Here is a 21,178-nt window from a genome sequence, read left to right as displayed (position 1 = left end):
TAGCATTTTCAGATGGAGCAGCAGGCTATGCATTTTTCTAATGGCAAGTTTCCTTTAAGATGACCTTTGCCATTGAACCTCATCTTCAAAGTATGTTTAGGGCTCATGCACATAGATGTTTTGTGCTGTATAATGTAACATACGCCCATGGATCAGCCCCCAGGCACCACAGATGTTTCATATAACCACCTGCACTCATGAATTACAGAATACAGCTGTATGCAGGTATATGCAGCTCCAAGCATAAACATACATATCCACGTATACCCCTGGATAGAGCCGGTTCTGTGTTTGGGTGTATCCTGTAGTTCATTTGTGGCTGCACACAATATCTGTAGCTAATATATTTAGTATATTTACATATAACTTATGTTTATACATGTACTTTATCCCTAGGTGGAACTAAGTTGTCCAAAAGAAATGGCATGGAAAGTGAATATGTACCGTGGTTACCTGGCAATTTGCCACCCAGAGGAGCAGCAACTGAATTACATCGAACGACTGGTTGAAATGGCAAGCAGCCTGGCTATCCGGGAATGGAGAAGACTTCCATATGTTGTCTCTCATGTCCATACACCATTGTTGCAGGTAGGCTAATGCTTGAACATTTTAAGCTGGGGTGGAGACAGTCCACAATTTGTTGCCAGGCAGATGTAGAGCTTGCTATGTTGGATGAAAAGCAATCTTAAAATCTTACATTCCTAAAGGAATGATCAGTAAACCTTTCCTATGTACATATTAAAGTGTTTTCTTTATCATACATCACAGGACATAGAACATCTTCATAACCATTACTATGGAAGTCTCCTTCTAGGCATAACCTCTCCCCATTAGTCAGGACTTCAGTTTTTTGCTAGTGTTTTTTTTTTCTTTGGTGTGAAGCTTAGAGGATTTCATTCTCACAAGTATGTTGTGTGTTGAGTCCTGGCTTTTCTCCAATCTGAAGCTGATCAGGGTTTCTCCTTGAGCAAGTGTTTGGGGTGGGAGTTCAGTCCCTCACCCATACCAGAGAAAGGTGGAAATACTTTCGGGGGACACAGATATCTGTGAAGGCCAGGACTGGGTTCAAATCTTGACCAGGACTCCACAAATATAGGACATTTTTTGAGCCAATATCTGTTGTTTGAGTGTATTGACTTACATGTATTATATTAGCTTATCTTTACCTTATATACCTCTACATACATATGCTTTACTCACATCTCAACACAAGAATTAAAGACAATGAATGACAAAAGTACAAAGTGAACTGTGAGTTTGCAGCTGCAGTAATTACTTTTTTTAATATCAGATAGTGTGTGATTAAATACCTGCAAGAAAATTAAATTTACATGATGAATGGTGGAAGAAAGGAGGTTAAGGTATTGTGAGAGCTGATACGGTGATAATTGTGAAAATTATTACTTTGCTTAATTTATTTTGTTTCAGGAGATTTGACTTTGTAAATGTGAGCTGGGTTTCCAGGCATTTATCTTATTTAGCTGATTAGCAGCAAATACAATTGTTATCTTTGTTCTGTGGCTTAGCTGCTCCAGAACCAAAGAGGAAGCTGATTTAATACATGTGTTAATGGAACATTACCCCAAATATCATCATCCTTCTTTTAGTTGCTGAATCAATTTTTTGCTCAAGCTGTTAAATTTTAGCATTTCCTCTAAGAACCTATAGGAGGGAATTTAGTAAAACTGGTGAACTCACAATCTGGTGCAGCTGTGCATAGTAACCAATCAGCCTCTAACATCGGCTTGTTCAATTATGCTTTGACAGTAAAAGCTAGAAACTGATTGGTTTCTATGCAGCTGCACCAGATTGTGAGTGTACCAGTTTTAGTAAATCACCCCCTTTAGAATTACTCTTCCTTCAGACATAGGGGTTGATTTACTAAAGGCAAATGGACTGTACACTTTGCAAAGTGCAGTTGCACTCTGCAAGAGCAGTTGCTCTACAGCCTATTAAATGAGCAACACTCCGTTGACTTCCATCATCCAATCACATGCAAGCAAAAGGTTTTTTTGGGTTTTTTTTTTTTCATTTTCCCTGCATGTGATTGGGTATTCTTTGCAAAGTTAAGCTGTATCTTATTTACTAAGCTCTGGAACAAATGCACTTGCACTTTGCAAAGTCTATTTGCCTTTAGTAAATCAAGCCCATATTATCCTTGTGTGAGGCTCTAAGTGGCACCAGGTGTAAACAGACTTACTTTCCAGCTTCCTTCACCTCCTCTAGAACATGTTCCAGCATTCATTTTTTTACCTTGTTTCTCTATCGAGACATGGCTTATATTAATCCTGTGACGTCATTAGGCTTGTAAAATTCTTGCATGGCCAGCTACTCTGGGATCATTTCCTATTGACATTGGCCTTCCCCTAAAACCTCCTTTCCCTGTGCACACCATGTGGACAGCTTATTTGGAAGCAAGACTGAAGTATTGTCTTTCTGGATGAGAAATCCAATGAGGTGGGGGATTAGCAGGACTCTGTAGTCATGAAGGCAAGGCTGACAACACTGGTTTGGGATTTCAGGGCTGCAGTGGCACTGTATTGTTGGCCCATACAAGCTGTTACTTTGGATTGTAGAAGAAAACCAAAGTTCCTTGAGGAACCCATGCAAGAACATACAAACTAACGCAGGCCATAGATGGGTCGTTTATCGGCCGAATTTTTGTCCGCATGAAAAATCGGCCGATATTCATGCCATTAGTTGGGCCAGCCCATCGGCCTTTTTGCGGATCTCCTCATTTATTTTTATTGGTCATGCTGGGAAATCCTCGAAAAACGGCCATTTTTCATGGACATGGGTGGCAGCAACGGGGCCGACCAATTTTTCGTTTATCAACCGAAAATTCGGCCGATAAACGGCCTGTCTGTGGCCTGCCTAATGTGTACAATGCAACTGAATGAGCAATCTCAAGGAAGCCTTCTCCTAATTAGAATAGTAGTCTCAATGGGGACCTCATTGACCTGATGTCTAAATTTACTATTGATTCTTCTCTATTTGAAGCAGTAGTTTTCCACTTCTAATCTTTTTCCAGATCAAAAAATACTCAGTCTGCCAAATAGAATAAGCCATAACTATTGGTTATAATAGGGACTATGCTTACAGTAAAAAGCATGAGAAACAAGCCCAGAAACAAATGTTGCCATTTCAAAATCTCGATCTCTTACTTTCAGGCAGCTCAGCAGATCATTGAGCTTCAAGAAGCTGCCCAGATTAATGCAGGCCTTCAGCCGACCAACCTAGGAAGGAACAATAGTCTCCATGACATGAAAACCGTGGTGAAAACCTGGCGGAACAGACTGCCAATTGTTTCAGATGACTTGTCTCACTGGAGCAGTATCTTTATGTGGAGGCAGCATCATTACCAAGGTGGGTATAGCACAGGAGTTAAGACTTGCAGAGTTTGACATTTTGTATTGTGGTGAGAAAGATTCTTTGTTCAATAGAAAGCTGCTGTGAATAATCTAATTTCATCTAGTCAAGAAGCTGCCTGGAATTGTTTTGCAATTGCTCAAACCCTTTTGTGTCTTGTTTGCCAGCATTTACTAAATCTTTTCTAAACTTAAAGTGTACCTATACTGTGTTTGAGAACCACAATCCAAAAGCCCTATTATTTCATTTTTATTATTCAAAGCAAACTCACCCATCAATCCATGTTTTTATGCTTTATTTTACTGAATAATCACTTACAAAAACACCCCTAGCTTTTCTGGCTATGGCATTCTTGAGTAAGGGCAGATGGTTCATTTAGCAATCTTCTTGGCATCCTTCTGCCCTTGTCTCAAGTATGTATGCAGGCAAGAAGGTGTGTTTAGCTGGTAAAACCCCTTCTAAAGACTCCTGGGATGTATGACATAATTTGCCTAGTTTAAAACAAGTGAATATGATATACTTTCATATCTATTAATGCTAGGAGCATTAGGATTAAAAATAGCAAATGTTGATTCAGGTAGTGGAGTTTCACTTTAATAAGACAACTGGGTTTAAAAACTGCCTGAAAAACTGAATGAGTGCTTTAGCCATTTCGAGGTGCATTGATGTCACTTCAGTTCTGTGATGCTCATATAGTTTTTCAGGGGTGACTGATATAGGCCCCTTTCAAACGGGGCGGACCCATCAGTGGATCCGCTTGCTCAGTGGGGTATCTCTCTGCTGAGCAAGCTGCTGCAGAGCAGACACAGACACAGCCCGCTGTCCTCTATGGGCGGTTGGATGGAAACCGACCACCTGTCCGTTTCCATCTGATTCCGATCTGACAGATGGAAGGTGAATGGATCCCCAGCTGTCTCTTTTTATCGGATTGGATGTTGGTGGGTGTAAACGGACACCCACCGCTCCATAGAGGAGAATAGAGGTTCCGATCAGGTCCACCTGAAAAACAGGCAGGCGGACCCTATCGGAACATTTGTGTGAAAGGGGCCTTAAGGATAGGGAGCCTTTGAAGGAGCCAGTACTTTGTTCAGTAGCATTTTTGTAAGGTCTTAGTAGTTCCCTAAAGTCTTTTAGTTGATTCATTTAATTGAAAGCACAAATGCTTTAGTGTATACTGGACTTTCCAAATTGATAGAGGATTTTCTAGGGCATGACCCATGGTGAAAGCAGGAAAGCAAAAAAGGCAGCCAATCAAATACATTTTTATACTAGCAAGGAAAAGTTGCACATGGGTAGCGATGTACCCTGAACAATACAAGAAGTCCTCAGCATTCAATCTAATCAGCATAATATGTCTAGTTAGACTGTTCTAACAGTTTAGAGTAAAAAGTTTTTGTTTTTTTTATTACATAGAATTATTATTGTTATTATTTATTACAGGTACTTATATAGCGTAGTCAATTTGCAAAGTGGTCCTTTGCTTGCTTTTATCCAGCCCTCGAGGCATTATTCCTCCCACTGCTGTCAAAATTGTGGCATATTTTCTCCCACTGATATCGAAAATGGGGCACTATTCCTCCTATTGACAACAATGATGGGGCATTATTCTCCCATTGATACCAACAATGGGGCACTATTCCTTTCATTGATACTAACAATGGGGCACTATTCCTCCCATTGACGCCAATGATGGGGTACAATTCCTCATATTGAAACCAGTGATGGGACACTATTCCCCCATTGATACCAATAATGGGGCACTATTCCTTTCATTGATACTAATGAAGGGGCACTATTCCTCCCATTGATACTAACAGTGGGGCACTATTCCTCCCGTTGATACTAAAGATGGGGCACTATTCCTCATGTTGATATTAACGATGGGGCACTTTTTTTCCCGTTGATACTAACGATGGGGCACTATTTTTCCCAGTGATACGAACAATGGGGCACTATTTTTCTTATTGATACGAATGATGGGGCACTATTTCTCCCATTGATATGAATGATGGGGCACTATTTCTCCCATTGATATGAACGATGGGGCACAATTTTTCCCATTGATATGAACGATGGGGCACGATTTTTCCCATTGATACGAACGACGGGGCACTATTTTTCCCATTGATACAAACGATGGGGCACTATTTTTCCCATTGATACCAATGATGGGGCATTTTTCCTCCCATTGATACTAATGATGGGGCATTGTTTACCCCCAGTGATGCCAGGGCATTTTCTTCTCCCACTGGTCACAGTCTGGCCACCCTAAAGTTTGAAGGACAGTAAACCAGCCCTTTTGTTTAGAAAGTTTGGAGACCCCCGATCTAAGGTCTCTAACTCACATTCACATACTAGGGCAAATTTAGGTAGGAGCCAGTTTGCTAATGTATCTGAAGCAGCACTGCTGCACCACATTAAATATGAACATATATTGGTTTATTGAATCAAAAATAATTGCATTATGCTCCTTATAAACACATCTGTTAATACTTTTATGAGAACGGAAACAACCCTCATCAGACCTGCTGAAACAAGTTGCATTGCTTTCAAAAACAATTGGGCTTACATGGTCCAGCCGAAGTCAGCCACACTTTGGCAAATCAGAGAATTACAAGCAGTGAAGACCTGTTTGTACTTGTCTACATTAATGATGGTTCCATTTCCTTTTCTATGGAACGGATGACTGTTAGATGTTTTGCATCATTTTATTGCAGAGTCTATGAACTGAACCTCTTCGTTAAGTCCCATTAGCAAATATCACTTTTTTTATTGTCTTAATTCAATGTGTGATTAACTCTCAATACCAGTGTTTCTAGCTTCTATGGAATACTGTAGCCCTATTCTGTTGGCTGTTATTTTTTGCCCACTGATGTATACCAACTTATTTAAAACCGCTAAAACCAACACCCAGCTTTTCCTGGGTAGTTTTCAACAAAGCAACCATTCGCTCAAAACCGTACACAACAACATCTGGTATGACTACTGGCTGATCATGATTATTCATTTGCTGTATGGAATAATTTGCATGGTATTCACAGTAACACCCAGCTGCAGTTAAAAGTGGAACACTAGCTAAGAATATATTAGCTTTGTATAGACTGTAAAAGGGTTACCCTTAGTTGTTGTTTCTATTGTGGTCTTTGTCTCTGTTGAACAGATTTAACATAGCTTCTTATATTGTCAGGACAAGAAGTCATCAGAATATCTCTAAGGCCTCGTTCACACCCCATATGCAGAAGAACTGATGGAAACTGACGTGCAGATTTCTCTTGCAGAGACCACAGTTTACATCCGTTTTCATGCACGCTTCAATAAAGCAGAAACAATCTGCACGTGATACCAGTATAGTGGTATGAACAGGGCACATAGAGAACAATTGATTTAATTGCACCCTTGCAGAAGACATGCAGAAAAACTGACGTCTCTGCACTGTGGTGTGAACGAACTCTAAAGGGGATTGACACAGTAAAAAAAATCTCCTTTTTCTATTGGGGTATGGTTAGAACCCTTTGTGGTTTAATGAGGTCTGTGTCTCCATTCAGAACAATGCCTTGATGTCCTTTTGTATTCACTAAAAAGTGAGCAAATCTCCCTCCCCTAAGAACTACAATTAAAACCTGATAGTCAATCTAATTTGGCAAATAGTTTTGCCTGGACTTCTACTTTGATGCATGAAAAGTCATTGGATGGAGGTTTAATTATTTGCTTATGTAGCTGGCTACAGTGCTTATCTATACAACTACAAATTGCTTGATAACCTGAGTAACTTTAAATCTGGCCATTCTGTCACTAGCTTCAAATGCCAGATGTCAGTTGTTCAGTAATTGACCTACAAATTGCTTGGAATTTCAGCAACTCAGACCTCATATACCATTGGTGGAAGAGTTTCTGTGCTATCTAATAATACCATGTGAAAGCAAACACAAGATTATACATCATTCTAATTGCATCATTATAATCATATCAGCTAGAAATATTAACTTTGTATACTGCCGATTGCTGTTATATTATTGTATGTTTATCATGTTTGTAGTTATCAGTGAGGCTAATAATCTTCCATGAACATTTTAAAATCAATGCTTCCAGTGCATGAATGAATCACTCGTAGTAACTTATTGTCATCTGATAGCTATAGTGAATGCATATGACAACAGCACTCAACATGATCCAAGCTCCAACAATGCAATGCTGGGTGTGCACGCCTCCGCCTCTGCTATCATCCAGTATGGAAAGATCGCCAGGAAACAAGGACTGGTGAATGTAGCACTGGACATTCTGAGCCGTATTCACACCATCCCTACAGTACCCATTGTGGACTGTTTCCAGAAGATCCGACAGCAGGTCAAATGTTATCTTCAACTGGCTGGAGTCATGGGGAAGAATGAATGCATGCAGGTAAGCTCCTAAGTGGAGGAGTAGTGGGTACAATGACAGGTCACGGCAGCTATAGGCTTCATGTGTAAAATATTTTTGGGTATTTTATGACCTAAATACAAAATTTTACATTGTGAATGTGTTAGTTTCAGGCCTGTGAAATATTGAAAACACAAAAGACAGGGGTACTTCTAAAAGTATAAACCAAACCTAATTATCAATCAGTGCAGCCATACGTGATTACCCCTTACACCATAAAAAAATCATCAAACACAAACATAAGTCTAAGACTGCTTATAAATCAATAATTGAACAAGGTTGCTTCAAGTACGATAGTGGTTGCACTCCACCCCTCAGTAAATTATGCAGCAAAAGATGCCAAACAACCCTCAAACCTTCACTATTAAATAATAATACAGTTCAAAGTAGTAAGATCTTCCACCAAATTATCGACCTGTCCCAATATTTCTTTGCACCAATATAGCACTGGTGATCAATTATAGAAGATATTGGGACACTTGGAAGATCTTACTACTTTGGACTTTATTATTATTTTATAGTAAAGGTTTATGGGTCACATGGCATTTTTAGCTGCATTACTAAAAGTATGTTTCAATCTTTTAATGTCCAGAGTGAATAGAGCTCACCTTGTTGTCTTTAATGGTTTCAATATTTCAAAGACCTGAAAATATGTTGTAGACGGGTCTTAGGGTCATGGTCTGTCTCAGGAGGGTTAGGTATAATCATTGTTCAGTGTGTGTGCCAAGTATTTGACCCACACAGATACCATTTGTATAGCTGACTCACACATACATTGATATGAACACTTTATGTGAGATTAGAGCACACTGCAGGGATTTTGTTTTGTAACCTAATAAGGTGCTTTTTCTAAAACAGGGACCTAAATGGCAATATAAAACATGACACAGGTTCTAACTTCATCACATTATGCAAGGCAAAAGAAAAAATGCTGACCAAAGTTTCAATTTAAGTCTAATGAAAAATGCATTAGCTGATGTAAAATATTTGGTTGTACTCACTCTCAGCTCATACAAATGCAATTTAAAATATCTGTCAAAGTGTAAAAACATTTACATGTATATCTGTAAATGCTCCAAGTAATGTTTTTGTGATGTTATTTTAGTTTTACATTTAACGTTCTTTTAATGGAATAATGTAGGGAATTGTGACCAATTTGGCATGTCGGAAGTATAAGCAAAAGCTTAACAATCTGTCATATAACTGAACATTTATTTATCAGATGAAATGATCCTTAGTGCCAGAAAAAAAAAAATCTGATCATTCTAAGAAGATAAAAGAATAACACAGCAGAGAGCCTTTGATATCCTGCCATTAGGAGATTAGTTTAAGTGCATAAACAGCCCGCAAGTTTATCGGTTCTTTAGTTAGACAGTAGCCAGACCAGGGTCAGATGATGGAGTGAGCAGAGACAGTAGGGAGCACTGCTAAAAGAAAAAAAAAAAAGCCAATTACCAAATCCTGAAGTGTTAATTTGACAAGTCTGGTTTAACCTTGTGCAAGGACCCATTAGCTGCAGTGTTTTCTCTGTAGGACTCTGCCTTTTCATGGGATAATTTCCTGGGAGCTTTACAAGTGCATTTTGTAAAATAAAGCTTGGCTGGAATGCCTAAGCCCAAAACGGTTTAATAATAAGTCTAGGAGTGACAGTAAATCCCAGAGTGTTTTCTTCCTTTATCATTCATTTATTATAAGAAGGGGAAATGGATACCACTACATAATTATAAGGTCTTCCCATTTCCTTACCTTAAAGAAGACCTAGAGTGGAAACCAGAAAATGTCATGTGTATGTGCAAACGGCAGCAGCACGGGAGGTTAGTAGGCATCTGTATGCAGCAGGAAAGGTGGAAGAAATGCAGATCCACAAAGTGAATGAAGTTGGAGCCAGAAGGTTCTTGCACTGCATGTCCCTGGGTACTGTTTTCTCTTAAAACACCACAGTAATTACATCACCAGTTGTCATTACAGTGCTCAGAAAGATCTTGAGAATAGCTATCATCAGATACAGAGTAGGTGATGAAGGCTTTAGCTCTCTTAAATCAGATATGCAACTAAGAAGCTACAGGAAAAGGAATGGTACATATGAGAAAGGGACTACATCTTGTCATGAGGCATTCAAGGCAAAATGTATATTTTTAAAAGTTTTGTTTAGCCACAATTAACCTTACTAAATATCGCTTTAAAACATTGAAACTTCACTTTTTCATTTCTCTCTCATACTTTTCCCTTCATGCCCCTTCTCTCTCACTTCCATCCTTGTTTCAGAGTAAAGCACCTGCCTAGGTTTTTCTGGATCAAGGTACCGTTGACCCACTTTATGTAGCAGAATATTTTCAGAGATTTTACTTTAATTGGTTTTCTATTCCCAAGTGCCAAGGGAACATATGTCTCATTCTGGGTCTCAAAACTCTGAACATCTTCTTTTGAGTCCATATTCTTCATGAAATGTACCAGATTGTTGTTTTTTTCCTATCCCCAGGGAGACTTTCTAGCTTCTGTGGACATAAGATGCTTACCTACACGCCCTTATCTTTCCAGTGACTCAGTGATTCTTATGCTTTGCTCTGGGCCCCTTGCATTACCAGTTTGTGTCTCCGCCCTTCGGCCTCTTGTATGGACCTCAGGTATTCACCATGGTGTTGGCTTCAGTGCTAATCCTGATGTGCTCTTGTGGCATCCCCATTGTGGGATACCTTTCTGTTCAGAGAACAAACTCAGTCTCAGTCACAATGTGATGTTTTCCTTCCAGGCGTTGCAGAAATTCCTATGTATTCTTAGCTTTCATAAATCATCGCTGGAACAAACTCATCATTTAGAGTATCTGTGTCTAGTCCTTGACACCACTAAGGCCAGAGTGATCTATCCACAGGAGAAACTTCAGACACTCTGGTCCTGGATTTGAACCATCAAATCAAAGACGCTCTGCTTTTGTATGAGTGTCCTAGGATTGATACTTTTTTGTGGCAGTTCCATTTGCCCAGTTGTACTCCAGATCCTTGCAAGGCAACATTCTGGTATCCTTGAACTAGTCAATCTAGTCTCTGGACGGAACTCTGCATCAGTCACGAGGAACAGGCTGTCTCTGCCCTTGTGGCTCAGGGATACTCATGAAAAACACCATCCTTCAAAACTGGATTCAGTCAGACAATGCAAAGGTGGTGGCGTACATCAGTCATCAATGAGCAACCATGTTCTGAGTCGTAGATTGTGTCCTGTCCAGGCAAAACTTCATGTTCCGGCCTTATCAGACCTGTACATCCTAGGTATTGCAACTGGCAAGCAGAGTTTTGGAGCTGGCAGCAGCTAGACCTGGGGAAGTGCTCCCTATACCCGAAGGTGTTTCAGGAACTGTGTTGTAGATGTAAAATGCCAGATCTGGACCTCCTGGCCTCCAGGTTCCACACAAATTGGACACGTTTGTCTCAAGATACAGGGATCAGTTACCTAAACAGTTATCCTGTGGTGACTCTGTGGGATCAGTACACCCTGATGTATGTCTTTTTTTACATGAAACGTCTTCCTCACCTGCTTCTCAAGATCAAGATGGATCCTCATTGCTCAAGGCTGGCCAGGTGCATGTGATACGCCAGCATGGTAAAACTCTATGGGTTGTGCCAGATCATCAAGATCTTCTGTCCCAAGAATCGGTTTGTCATTCTACTTCACAGTCGCTGACTTTAACAGCATGACTGTTGAAGGCACTGTTTTGAGGGACAGGCATTTCTAGGCCTCTGATTCTTATGATGCTCAACTGTAGAAAGTTTATATCTTGCAAGGGTTATCATTTAACATAGAAGGCTTACTTTACCTGATATGAGTCTCAGAGGTTCCACCCCAGGAGTTTCTCTGTGCGATGAACCTGCAGCTGGGTCAAGAACAGCATTTGGCTCTCCACACCATCAAGGTTCTGGTTTCTGCCCTTTCTATTCTGTTTTAGAGACTGTTGGCATCTTGCTGTTTGTTCAAGACTTTTGTACATGGGATTTTCCATGCAGTTCCCCCATTCATTCTACTGTTACTCTCCGAGTTCTAAATCAGGGGTCTCTCTGCACTTCAGAAACCACTGTTTGAAACCCATTAGACATATTCCTTTCTCTACTTTCACCCATCAAGAGATATTTCTTGTAGCCATCACTTCTGGGAAATGAGTGTGTGAACTGGCGGTCTTATCCTGCAAAGAACCCTTTCTTTTTTTGCATTGGGACAATCCTCCTTGCCTATGGCGGTTTCTCCAAACCAGTACATTGTACATCTGTTCCTCCCTCTGACTCCAGTTCATCAAAAGGATATTTGTGCTTTGGTGTTCAGGCTGTGAGATTCTATCCTTTCAGCAAGACTGTCTTTTGCCTTTTGTATTCTTGCCATAACGCTAACTTTAGATGTGCGGCTGACCTTGCCACCCCTCTGATAATCAATCCGATGCTGGATCACTTTTCAGAGGAATTTGACAGGCCATGAGGAGGTGATATGTTCTCTCCTCCATCAATTCTAACCCTGTAAATGCAGCATCGCCATGCTTCAACCATATCTATTACACTCAGTTGCAGAGCGGGTGCAGCTCAGCTTCATTCATTTGAGTGGATTGCGTTCAGCGTTACTGCCTGACAATGTTGGGGTATAATATATGCAGTGGGATGTGTACACCCTCTGTCCAACTGCAGTAAAAAAAAAACAAAAAACTTGCAGCCCCAAGTGTATACAAGTCTTAAGGGTGCATCGGCTTCTAGTTCTACCATTTCTAGTTTGCTCAGGCAGATCATCATCCAAGCTTATGGTCTCAAAGATTGCGGTCCTGCCTTTCCATTTTACAATGTCTGTGAATGCTTCTTGGACTTTTCAGCATCATGCAACTGGTTTTGCAAGGCTGCTACTTGTTCTCCAAGTTCTACCAGCCTCATCTTTTCAGCCCCATTTTTTTCTGCTATGTTGCTCACTCCTCAGTTGGACTGCTTTTGGATGTCCGAACACTCTAAGACCTTCTGTTTTCTTCAGTGTATGAGATACTAAATAGTATTTTTGTTATCACCATAAAATCCATTGAGGGACATAGTTCCCACTCCCTCCTGTGTTTATGATCTTGCTCTGAGTACTGCTTTGTTGCAAAACTGAGGCATGCTGGTACGAGGCATTATTCTTGGGCGCCCCACCGTTTTTATGTTTGCCATTGTCCAATTCTCCTGTAGGCAACGGTATTACCTGAAGGTTAAAGATCTCCTGTGTCCCTCAATGAACTCCAAGAAAAGGATTTTGCAGCGAGTACAAAAATCCAAATTTTTTTATCTTCAGTGTAGCTCACAATGACAAACACAATGCATTATTGGCAAGTCCAGTGTCTATTTTTTGCGCTTGCTGAAAATGTTCCTACTTTGCCTGACAAATGAAAACTAATGCAGCTACAATGTATCACATTTTTGTTCTTGGGTTTATTTATCCTTTAACTATTGATTGTGCCAAGGTCTTTAATTTGTGCAACAGTTTTCTTGGCCCTTTTGATATTTTGAAATGGAACTTTTCACTCAATATTAAATGTATTTTTCTTTTTACCTTACAGGGTCTGGAGGTGATTGAATCAACCAACTTGAAATACTTTACAAAGGAGATGACTGCTGAGTTCTACGCATTGAAGGGAATGTTTTTGGCTCAGATTAACAAGTATGTTTACAACAGATTGCTAAATGGAAGATCTTCTTAAAGGGAACTATTCCCAATCTGGGAATACTTCTGGGCAATTAAAACTGAGCACATGATGAAAAAATTCACAAGTAGAGGTTACCTGCATTGGAAGCCACATGTCATAACGATGAGTTAGTCCAGAGTTATAGGTAGCTGAAATTATTTACATTTTTTTAACAATTGATTACAAGTCTTGGCTTTCCATTTCAAATTCCAGCTTTAGCTGGCCGCCTCTCTACATCCAACCTTTCTTATTGATCCTGAATGGGATTGGCCAACCTGACTGACCAAAATGGAGGTGTGGAAGGTGAGATAGCTAACTGAACATTTTACAGAATTTGCAGGGGAATTCAGCTATCTTCAATTCTACTCATCATTTTTACATGCAGTTGCCATTGAAGGCCATTTTTGCCTATACAGATTACAGCAGAGGCTCAGTTTGAACCACCAAAGGTTGTGATATATTTGCATTAATGAAAATGTTTTTACCTTTCTGAACATATTTCATGTCATATCTGCATTTAGAGTGTAAAATGTAACATGTTCAGCAACCTCCCACCCACACACCCCCCTTCTCTGTGACAGCGAGCCAGGGATCCTCACCCTGCACCTGCTGTCAGATTTCAATAACAGTACAGGGCTCTGATCACACAGCCGCTTAATTTATTCACAGGAATATGTGAATGAATGAACTACAAGTACCATGTTCCACTGTGGCAAATGGCTTATAGTTCTCAGCGAACTGCAAGGGCACTGATGGGTGCAATGCTCTGCAGGCTTCTGAAAAAAGAAATAATAAATGCACTTTTTTTTTTTACCTGCAAAAATGTGCATTTATTATTTTTTGTAAAACCTTTAAATTTGATTATTATTATGCAGAATTTATATAGCACCAACAGTTTGCGCAGTGCTTTACAAAATGAAGGCAGATATTACAGTTACAATACAATTTGGTACAAGAGGAACTAGAGGGCCCTGCTTGTTAGAGCTTACAATCTTAAAGGAAGGGTTGAGTGATGCAAAAGTTAACAGCTGTGGGAGATAAGCTGATGGAGGAAATAAAAGGCAGTTTACTAGTTAGAAGCAGGACAGGCTTCTTTAAAAAGAGAGGTTTTTAGGGATCATCTAAAGATGGATAGATTAGAAAATAGCCGGACAGATTGGGGTAGGGAGTTCCATAGGATGGGAGAAGTCCTGGAGGTGAGCATGGGAGGAGGTGACATGGGAACTAGAGAGCAGAAGGTTTTGGGAGGATCAAGGAGAGTGATTTGGTTGACATTTTGAGACCAGGTTGGTGATGTAGCTGGGGGCTTGTAAGTTCTTGTTAGTATTTTGAATTTTATTCATTGGGCGAGTGGAAGCCAGTGGAGGGATTGGCAGAGAGGGGTTGGTAAGGTGGATAAGCCTGGCAGCAGCATTCATGATGGACTGGAGGGGGGGTAGCCTATGTAAAGGTGAGCTAATGAGAAGGAAGTTGCAGTAGTCGGGATGAGAGATAACCAGGGAGTGAATTAGGAGTTTTGTGGTATCATTGGTATCATCAGCGGGGGTTGAGGTGGCATAATTTGGGCAGGGATTGGATATAGGCCTTGCTGGGTCTTAGTCTTAAATTCAACAAGATAATTGTATTATTGGCAACTTTACTTTATTTCAGCAGCAGAATTACATTATTTAATGTATGAGGGCAAGGCATTGTTAGCATCCCTTTAGCTGTATCTGCTTCTTGTTTTTGCAAACCAGAAGATAACGGGCCAAACTACTTTATTTCCAGGTCCAGTCCTAGGTTTATTTAACTTGTTCTGGATGTGTCCCTATTTCTAAATGCTAATGAACTTTGGTAAAGTTGTTTAGAAAAAAAAAAATCATTTATTAACAATGCTACTTAAAGAAAAAAGTTGATTCTCTTTGGGAATATATGGAGTATGCATTCCTGAGAAGGGATCTGGGATGATTGACTCACCACACAAATCCAGAATAAGGGGCAATGTGCTCATTGAGATCATGGACAGCAGTATAGATTTACTGGGGGTCCAATCCTTCCCTTATCCAGATTGTGACAAAATAAGAGAATAGTGTCACTTAAAAAGTGAATATATGTTAAAAGCGTTCATATTCTTTATGCAGACCTCAGCATGGTGACCGGCTTTGCTAAAAAAGGGCCAGGATGAGCAACATAGAGGTGTTTGAATTTTAGTAAAGTATGCTTTTAATCTGAGCATGCATTCTGAAGAAAGACTGCACACGACAGTCCTGTAAAGGTCAGCTGTGGCCGCCCATTTTTCTTTACCTCCTAGTTTGTGAACAAGGTGATAGCACAAGTATGAAGAAAGTCATCAGAGGTGTCAGTGTGATAGATCGCTCAGGCGAGGACAAAGAAAGGGAAGGCTTTGTGACAAATCTGGTTAGAAAGAGAAAGTGTTGATAAAGTGACTCATTTATCAGCCTGCTCCCTCAGTAATAGCACTGCTGAACTTCCCAGTTCATGAGAGAGTAAGGTGTTTTTTCTTCCTTCCTTCTCTAATTTCCCCTTCTCTAAAGCAAGGAAAGAAATTGGTTCTGCTATATTAAGGCTAATTAGCTTTTTAATAGACTTGCTGTCAGCTAAAGTTATTAGCTTATGCATCATGCTTTCTTAAGTACTGGTAGCAGCAAAGGGGGAAGAGGTGAAGATAGTTTTTCGTTGTGTAATATGGTGTTTAACCTCTTTCCATCAAATATACTTGCCTTTCTCAACCTTTTCAATACAGGAATCCTTGAAATAACTTTCTATACTCTGGGAACCCCTGCTAAAAATTATTATATCTACAACTTTTGATTCATTAGTATGATGGTCTGTGGGAAGAATGCTCCCTATGCTTGTGGTCATTTGGGAGAATTACCCCTTTACAGATAGCTAAAAAGATAATTGGTGTCAGTAAAAACTTATCTGAGTGGCAAAAATTGCTCAAGGAACCTTAGCAACCTCTTGAGGAACCCTGGTTGAGAAACTCTGGAATAAATGGTGGACCTCAGCTGTCACTCTATTGATGCTTAACCTCCTCGGCGGTATGATTATTTCCGATTTTGTGCTGAAAGCGGTACCATTTTTTTTGCATGGAAATATGTAGTTTTTTTATTGTACGCTGTAATTTTTAGGAATAACTCACTGAAATCTGTACGAACAAGAGTCTAGTAAACATCCCGGGTAGGATAAAATTTGAAACACGAAATTATAATTTAACAAATAATCCTAAAAAATAATAATATAATAATAAATTTAATTCAATAATGTAATCAAACCAAAAACACTGAAATTTGAAATACAGAGGAAACTTTGCACATTGCTGAGCAAAGTTGCAAAATCGTTTTCAGTGTCTGATGACGAATTTCCCCATGAATCATTATCACTCAATTCTGCAAGTGGTTCTGATTTACTATCACTGTTCTCTAGCTGGTCTAAAACCGCTTTTGACGTAAAGGGACGCTTTTTGGACGCCATGGACTTTTCTAAGTTTCCAGATATAGTGAATGCAGGGTCCTGGGTTTAGGAACACTTTACAGAACCTCTGTATAGCTACCATTGTGTTTGTTTACCACAGTGTTTTTTGTAATAATTCTCAATTTAGAGAATAAATATGCAAATACATATTTGTGGAAGTAATTAGTCAGGATACATAAATGAGCCAGTAATGGTCCAATTAATCAGTTATAAATGCAGAGTATGATGAACATTAAAACATGTCTTAGTACTCTTGGCCCCCTGATATAGCTGGAAGCAAATTCGTAATGCAGCATTGTAATGATGTTTAAATGAGCCTGTATGCCTCCTACTGACTTGTGTTGGGGGGCTTATTTTAATGGTAATATCTGGTAGGTTTTATCACTTTATTCTAACTATGATGGGAAATGTGCTCGTCTCTTATAAGGTCTGAAGATGCAAACAAGGCTTTCTCTGCTGCGGTGCAGATGCATGATGTGCTGGTCAAAGCATGGGCCATGTGGGGTGACTATCTAGAGAACATTTTCGTGAAGGAACGCCAGCTGCATCTGGGTGTGTCCGCTATTACATGCTACCTCCATGCATGTCGCCATCAAAATGAAAGCAAGTCCAGGAAGTATTTGGCAAAGGTATGTGTTCATGTCCAAGTTAAAAGGGCATTTTTTTTTTAAATAAATAAGACCACGTTGAGATTGTAGGAAAACGCCACAAGAGTATGGAAACTGTAAACAACGAGACCTGTTTGAATATATGCAAACTGCAACTTGGACCCCTGTCTGGCAAAATACATGGCTATAATATGTGGTGCACAAAACCCACAGTGCAATATGGGGCTTGAAGTGTAATTTGCGGCACTTTTATACACACCACCATTTTAACTGAGAGCACTTTAACACTGATCCACATTGTAACTTGTGGATACTTAATACTGACGGCCTCACAGATCTTTAATAGGATTCTCCCAAATAAATATAAGGAATACAATTCTCATATAATTATTGAAAAATGCAATTTTCATAAAGTTTTTCAATGATCAGAATAAGAATCTTCATGAACTGATATAGAGAAAGTCCCTTCTGTCCGTGTGCTCAAAATATCAGTAAATAAAATCAACACTAGAGAGAAACCATCACCTCCAGCCTCTCGCCTGATGAAAAGACCTACTGAACGTCGGTCTAATCACGCCTTTAACACTATTATCCCTGGGTTATGGGAATAATCTTCCTCTATGGATCCTCCAGATAGCCAATATTAACAGAATATCGATTTACATTACTTTCTGTCACTACTTTTTTTTTTTTCTGTGTACCCTCTGACGAAGCCACACAGACGTAACGCATAAGAGAGCTATGTGGGGTGAGTGACACGCTATACCGGTATACCACTTCCCCATTGACCGGGACCACACAGATTGCACACACAGGAGAACACCAGGTGTAAAGAAGGGAGGGTGGACGCGGACCCTACTTGTGGAGTCTCCACCAGCCACTGCAGTCATATGGATTTGTTTTGATAATGCTGGTACCTGTAGTGCACCAGAATAGTGCACTTTACTTGTACTATTTTAATTCTTCTTTTTAAAAAAGTATACATATAGGTACACACTATATCAGCATTTGTTTTCCATGTAAATCGATGATCCTTTAATATTGGCTATCTGGAGAATCCGTAGAGGAAGATTATTCCCATAACCCAGGAAATAATAGGATTAAAGGCGTGATTACACCGAAGTTCAGCAGGTCTATTCATCAGGTGAGAGGCTGGAGGTGATGGTTTCTCACTAGTGGTGATTTTATTTACTGATATTTTGAGCACACAGACGGATGGGACTTTCTCTATATCAGTTCATGAAGTTTCTTTTTCTATCTGATCACTGAAAAACTTTATGAAGATTGCATTTTTCAACAATGATATGAGAATTCTATTCCTTATATTTATTTGGGAGAATCCTATTAGAAGATCTGTGAGATTTCAGCATCTGATTTGGGCTGTTTCAGTTTTAATTATTGTGATATCTGCAGCGCTGCCTTGCTAGTTATATTTGATATTGTTATATGTGTTGTGATTATATGAGGACATAGCAGCAGCAGATTGTGTATGTTAACATTTTATTAATTCATAATCTTTGCATATCGTATTAGGACCAATCACAGGTTCACCTTATTTATATATACTGACGGCCTGTTTGACTTGGGGGCACTTTTACATTGACTGACTGTGTCACTCCAAACCCCACAATCTCCTCTTCATTTCTTCTATGTTGACTAATTGAGGAGCTAAGAAAGTTGGATAAGGCAGAATCGAACTCAATTTTGACAGAAAAATATCAGGAGCTGTGTGTAACTTCAGCTACATATGTCTCTGGATCTCCTGATTGTATTGACATAGAATATAGTCACTTTGACATATTGACAAACACACCTGAGTTTTGGTGCTTTTATTTCTTGGGAATATATGTTTGTTATTTTTAATGATTAACTACTTCCCCTCTCACCCATGTACACCCCTTTTATGCAGTTTTTACATTTGTTATGGATCTGTTTATTCCTACTTAAGATAACAAAGTAATACATACAGTATATTGTTTTTAAGGACAAATAAGGCTTTCTTTCCATGGTATTGTCTGCAAACATGATTTTTTTAATGCAATCCTTAGAGGGGAAAAAAAAAATGAAAAAGCAATTTTTTTTTTACTATTGTTTTATATTATAATTTGTCTTATTTAAAATGACGCTAAAATTATGATTTGGGTACAAAGCATTGCAAAGGTATAACAAATGAAATAAAAGGGTGTTTTTTCTAATTTTACATTTCTATCAAACTAAATAAGCCTAAAACTGCTGCCATCCCCTTCTACCTCCTATACTAACTACCCTGTTGAAGGAAGATGTATATACTTACCTATTCTCAGGCTGCTCCAGTCCAGTTACATGATCCCCCCAGTGGCAGGCTTCAGGGAAGAGCGGTGATAATGGCTGGAATGCCTTGGTGGTATCACCCATAGGCTTAGTCTGGGGCATCTTTTTTTCGGCTGTCCCTACTCTCCCCTGAAGCCACCACTGGGAGCAGATCATGTGAGCAGACTGGAGTGGCCTGAGAATAGGTTAGTATATACATCGTTCTTCCACAGGGTAGTTAGTATAGAAGTTGAAGGTGGGTTGGAGCCACTTTAAGGGAGACGGTGAAGAAGTTAATTAGGGCTGATTAGAGTAAACTAAGGGGTTAAATGGACACATTTTATTTAAAAAAAAAAAAATTCTTTAACTGACTGCATTAACTATTGCTTTAACTGACATCTGCAGATCGAAGATCATCTTTTTGATGTGCAGATGAATGAAACAGAGTAGATACAAAAGTAGCAATGTTCTTTTCATGTCTGAACAGTGTTGATAGTTTTTTTTGACACCAGCAGCTTCTAGAGCTGCTATATTTGCACAGAAGCTTCCAGCTTCATTTTCAAACCTGATATAACTTTTTATTTTTTTTTCTCAAAGGTTTGATTGAGGAGGCCTGTGAATATGCAAACTAGTTCAAAAGAATAAAGTTTGTTCTTAATGGTCACGTGATTCCAAGGAGGAGTGGTTTCACACAGGTCCCAGGATTTTAGTGCCTATGTTATAAAATGCCATAGCAGGTGATTTCAGGGAGGGCAAATATTCCTAAGTGGACCTAAATTCCATTGCCAGTGCTCAGATATTTTGCTTTCATGTGCAATTATACATAGCATATTTGCACAATATTGCAGGTTTAGCTGCCAAAGTGACACCCCCCTTCCTTAGCAACATGATAGTCACGATCTAACTAGACCTTCTGTGGTCAGCACTAATATCTTCACTTCAGATCCACTTTAGATTCAGCGGTTGATGGCCATCTTGATTGACTGGCCATGGATGACGTAACTCCCATGCATGTGCAAGGTAGTTATTTCATTTCAGCAACAAGGGCATGCTGAGAATGTACACTGATGTGTGTGAGTATGCTGCTCAGTGTCAATTATACAGAAACCTTCCTGGCAGTCAGGAGAGCAGCTTTAAATTCAGAAATTATATACATCATTTGCAATAAAGACCTCCCTGTCAGCAGTGTTTTTGTGAGAGACTTTAGTTCCACTTTAATTAGCTATGCAGCAGTTCATTCTACCACCAGTCCACAATTAATCAAAAAGTATTAGCCATTGCACATGTGGCTGAAGAACTCTTCACTTTTAAGTGTAGGTACACTACTACTTTTTATATATATATT

The 21,178-nt window shown here is 39.5% G+C and overlaps 1 protein-coding gene across 3 annotated transcripts in view; it reads left to right on the top strand.

Annotated features, from left to right (window-relative positions):
• Positions 1–21,178, top strand: part of TRRAP (transformation/transcription domain associated protein) — a 236,450-nt gene that overhangs the window by 164,653 nt on the left and 50,619 nt on the right. For 2 of the 3 annotated variants that reach the window (XM_089682733.1, XM_089682735.1), the window contains 5 exons: positions 397–588; positions 3,171–3,366; positions 7,502–7,767; positions 13,337–13,437; positions 17,364–17,565. In XM_089682733.1, coding sequence (XP_089538859.1) covers positions 397–588; positions 3,171–3,366; positions 7,502–7,767; positions 13,337–13,437; positions 17,364–17,565 — 957 coding nt within the window. The remainder of the gene's footprint in view (positions 1–396; positions 589–3,170; positions 3,367–7,501; positions 7,768–13,336; positions 13,438–17,363; positions 17,566–21,178) is intronic. The other variant, XM_089682734.1, reaches the window with a different exon arrangement.

The sequence above is a fragment of the Staurois parvus genome, unplaced genomic scaffold (genome assembly GCF_062004578.1).
Source record: "Staurois parvus isolate SC_StPar_1 unplaced genomic scaffold, SC_StPar_1.0 ptg000297l, whole genome shotgun sequence".
Lineage (NCBI taxonomy): Eukaryota > Metazoa > Chordata > Amphibia > Anura > Ranidae > Staurois > Staurois parvus.
This window is presented reverse-complemented; position numbering and strand designations above follow the sequence as displayed.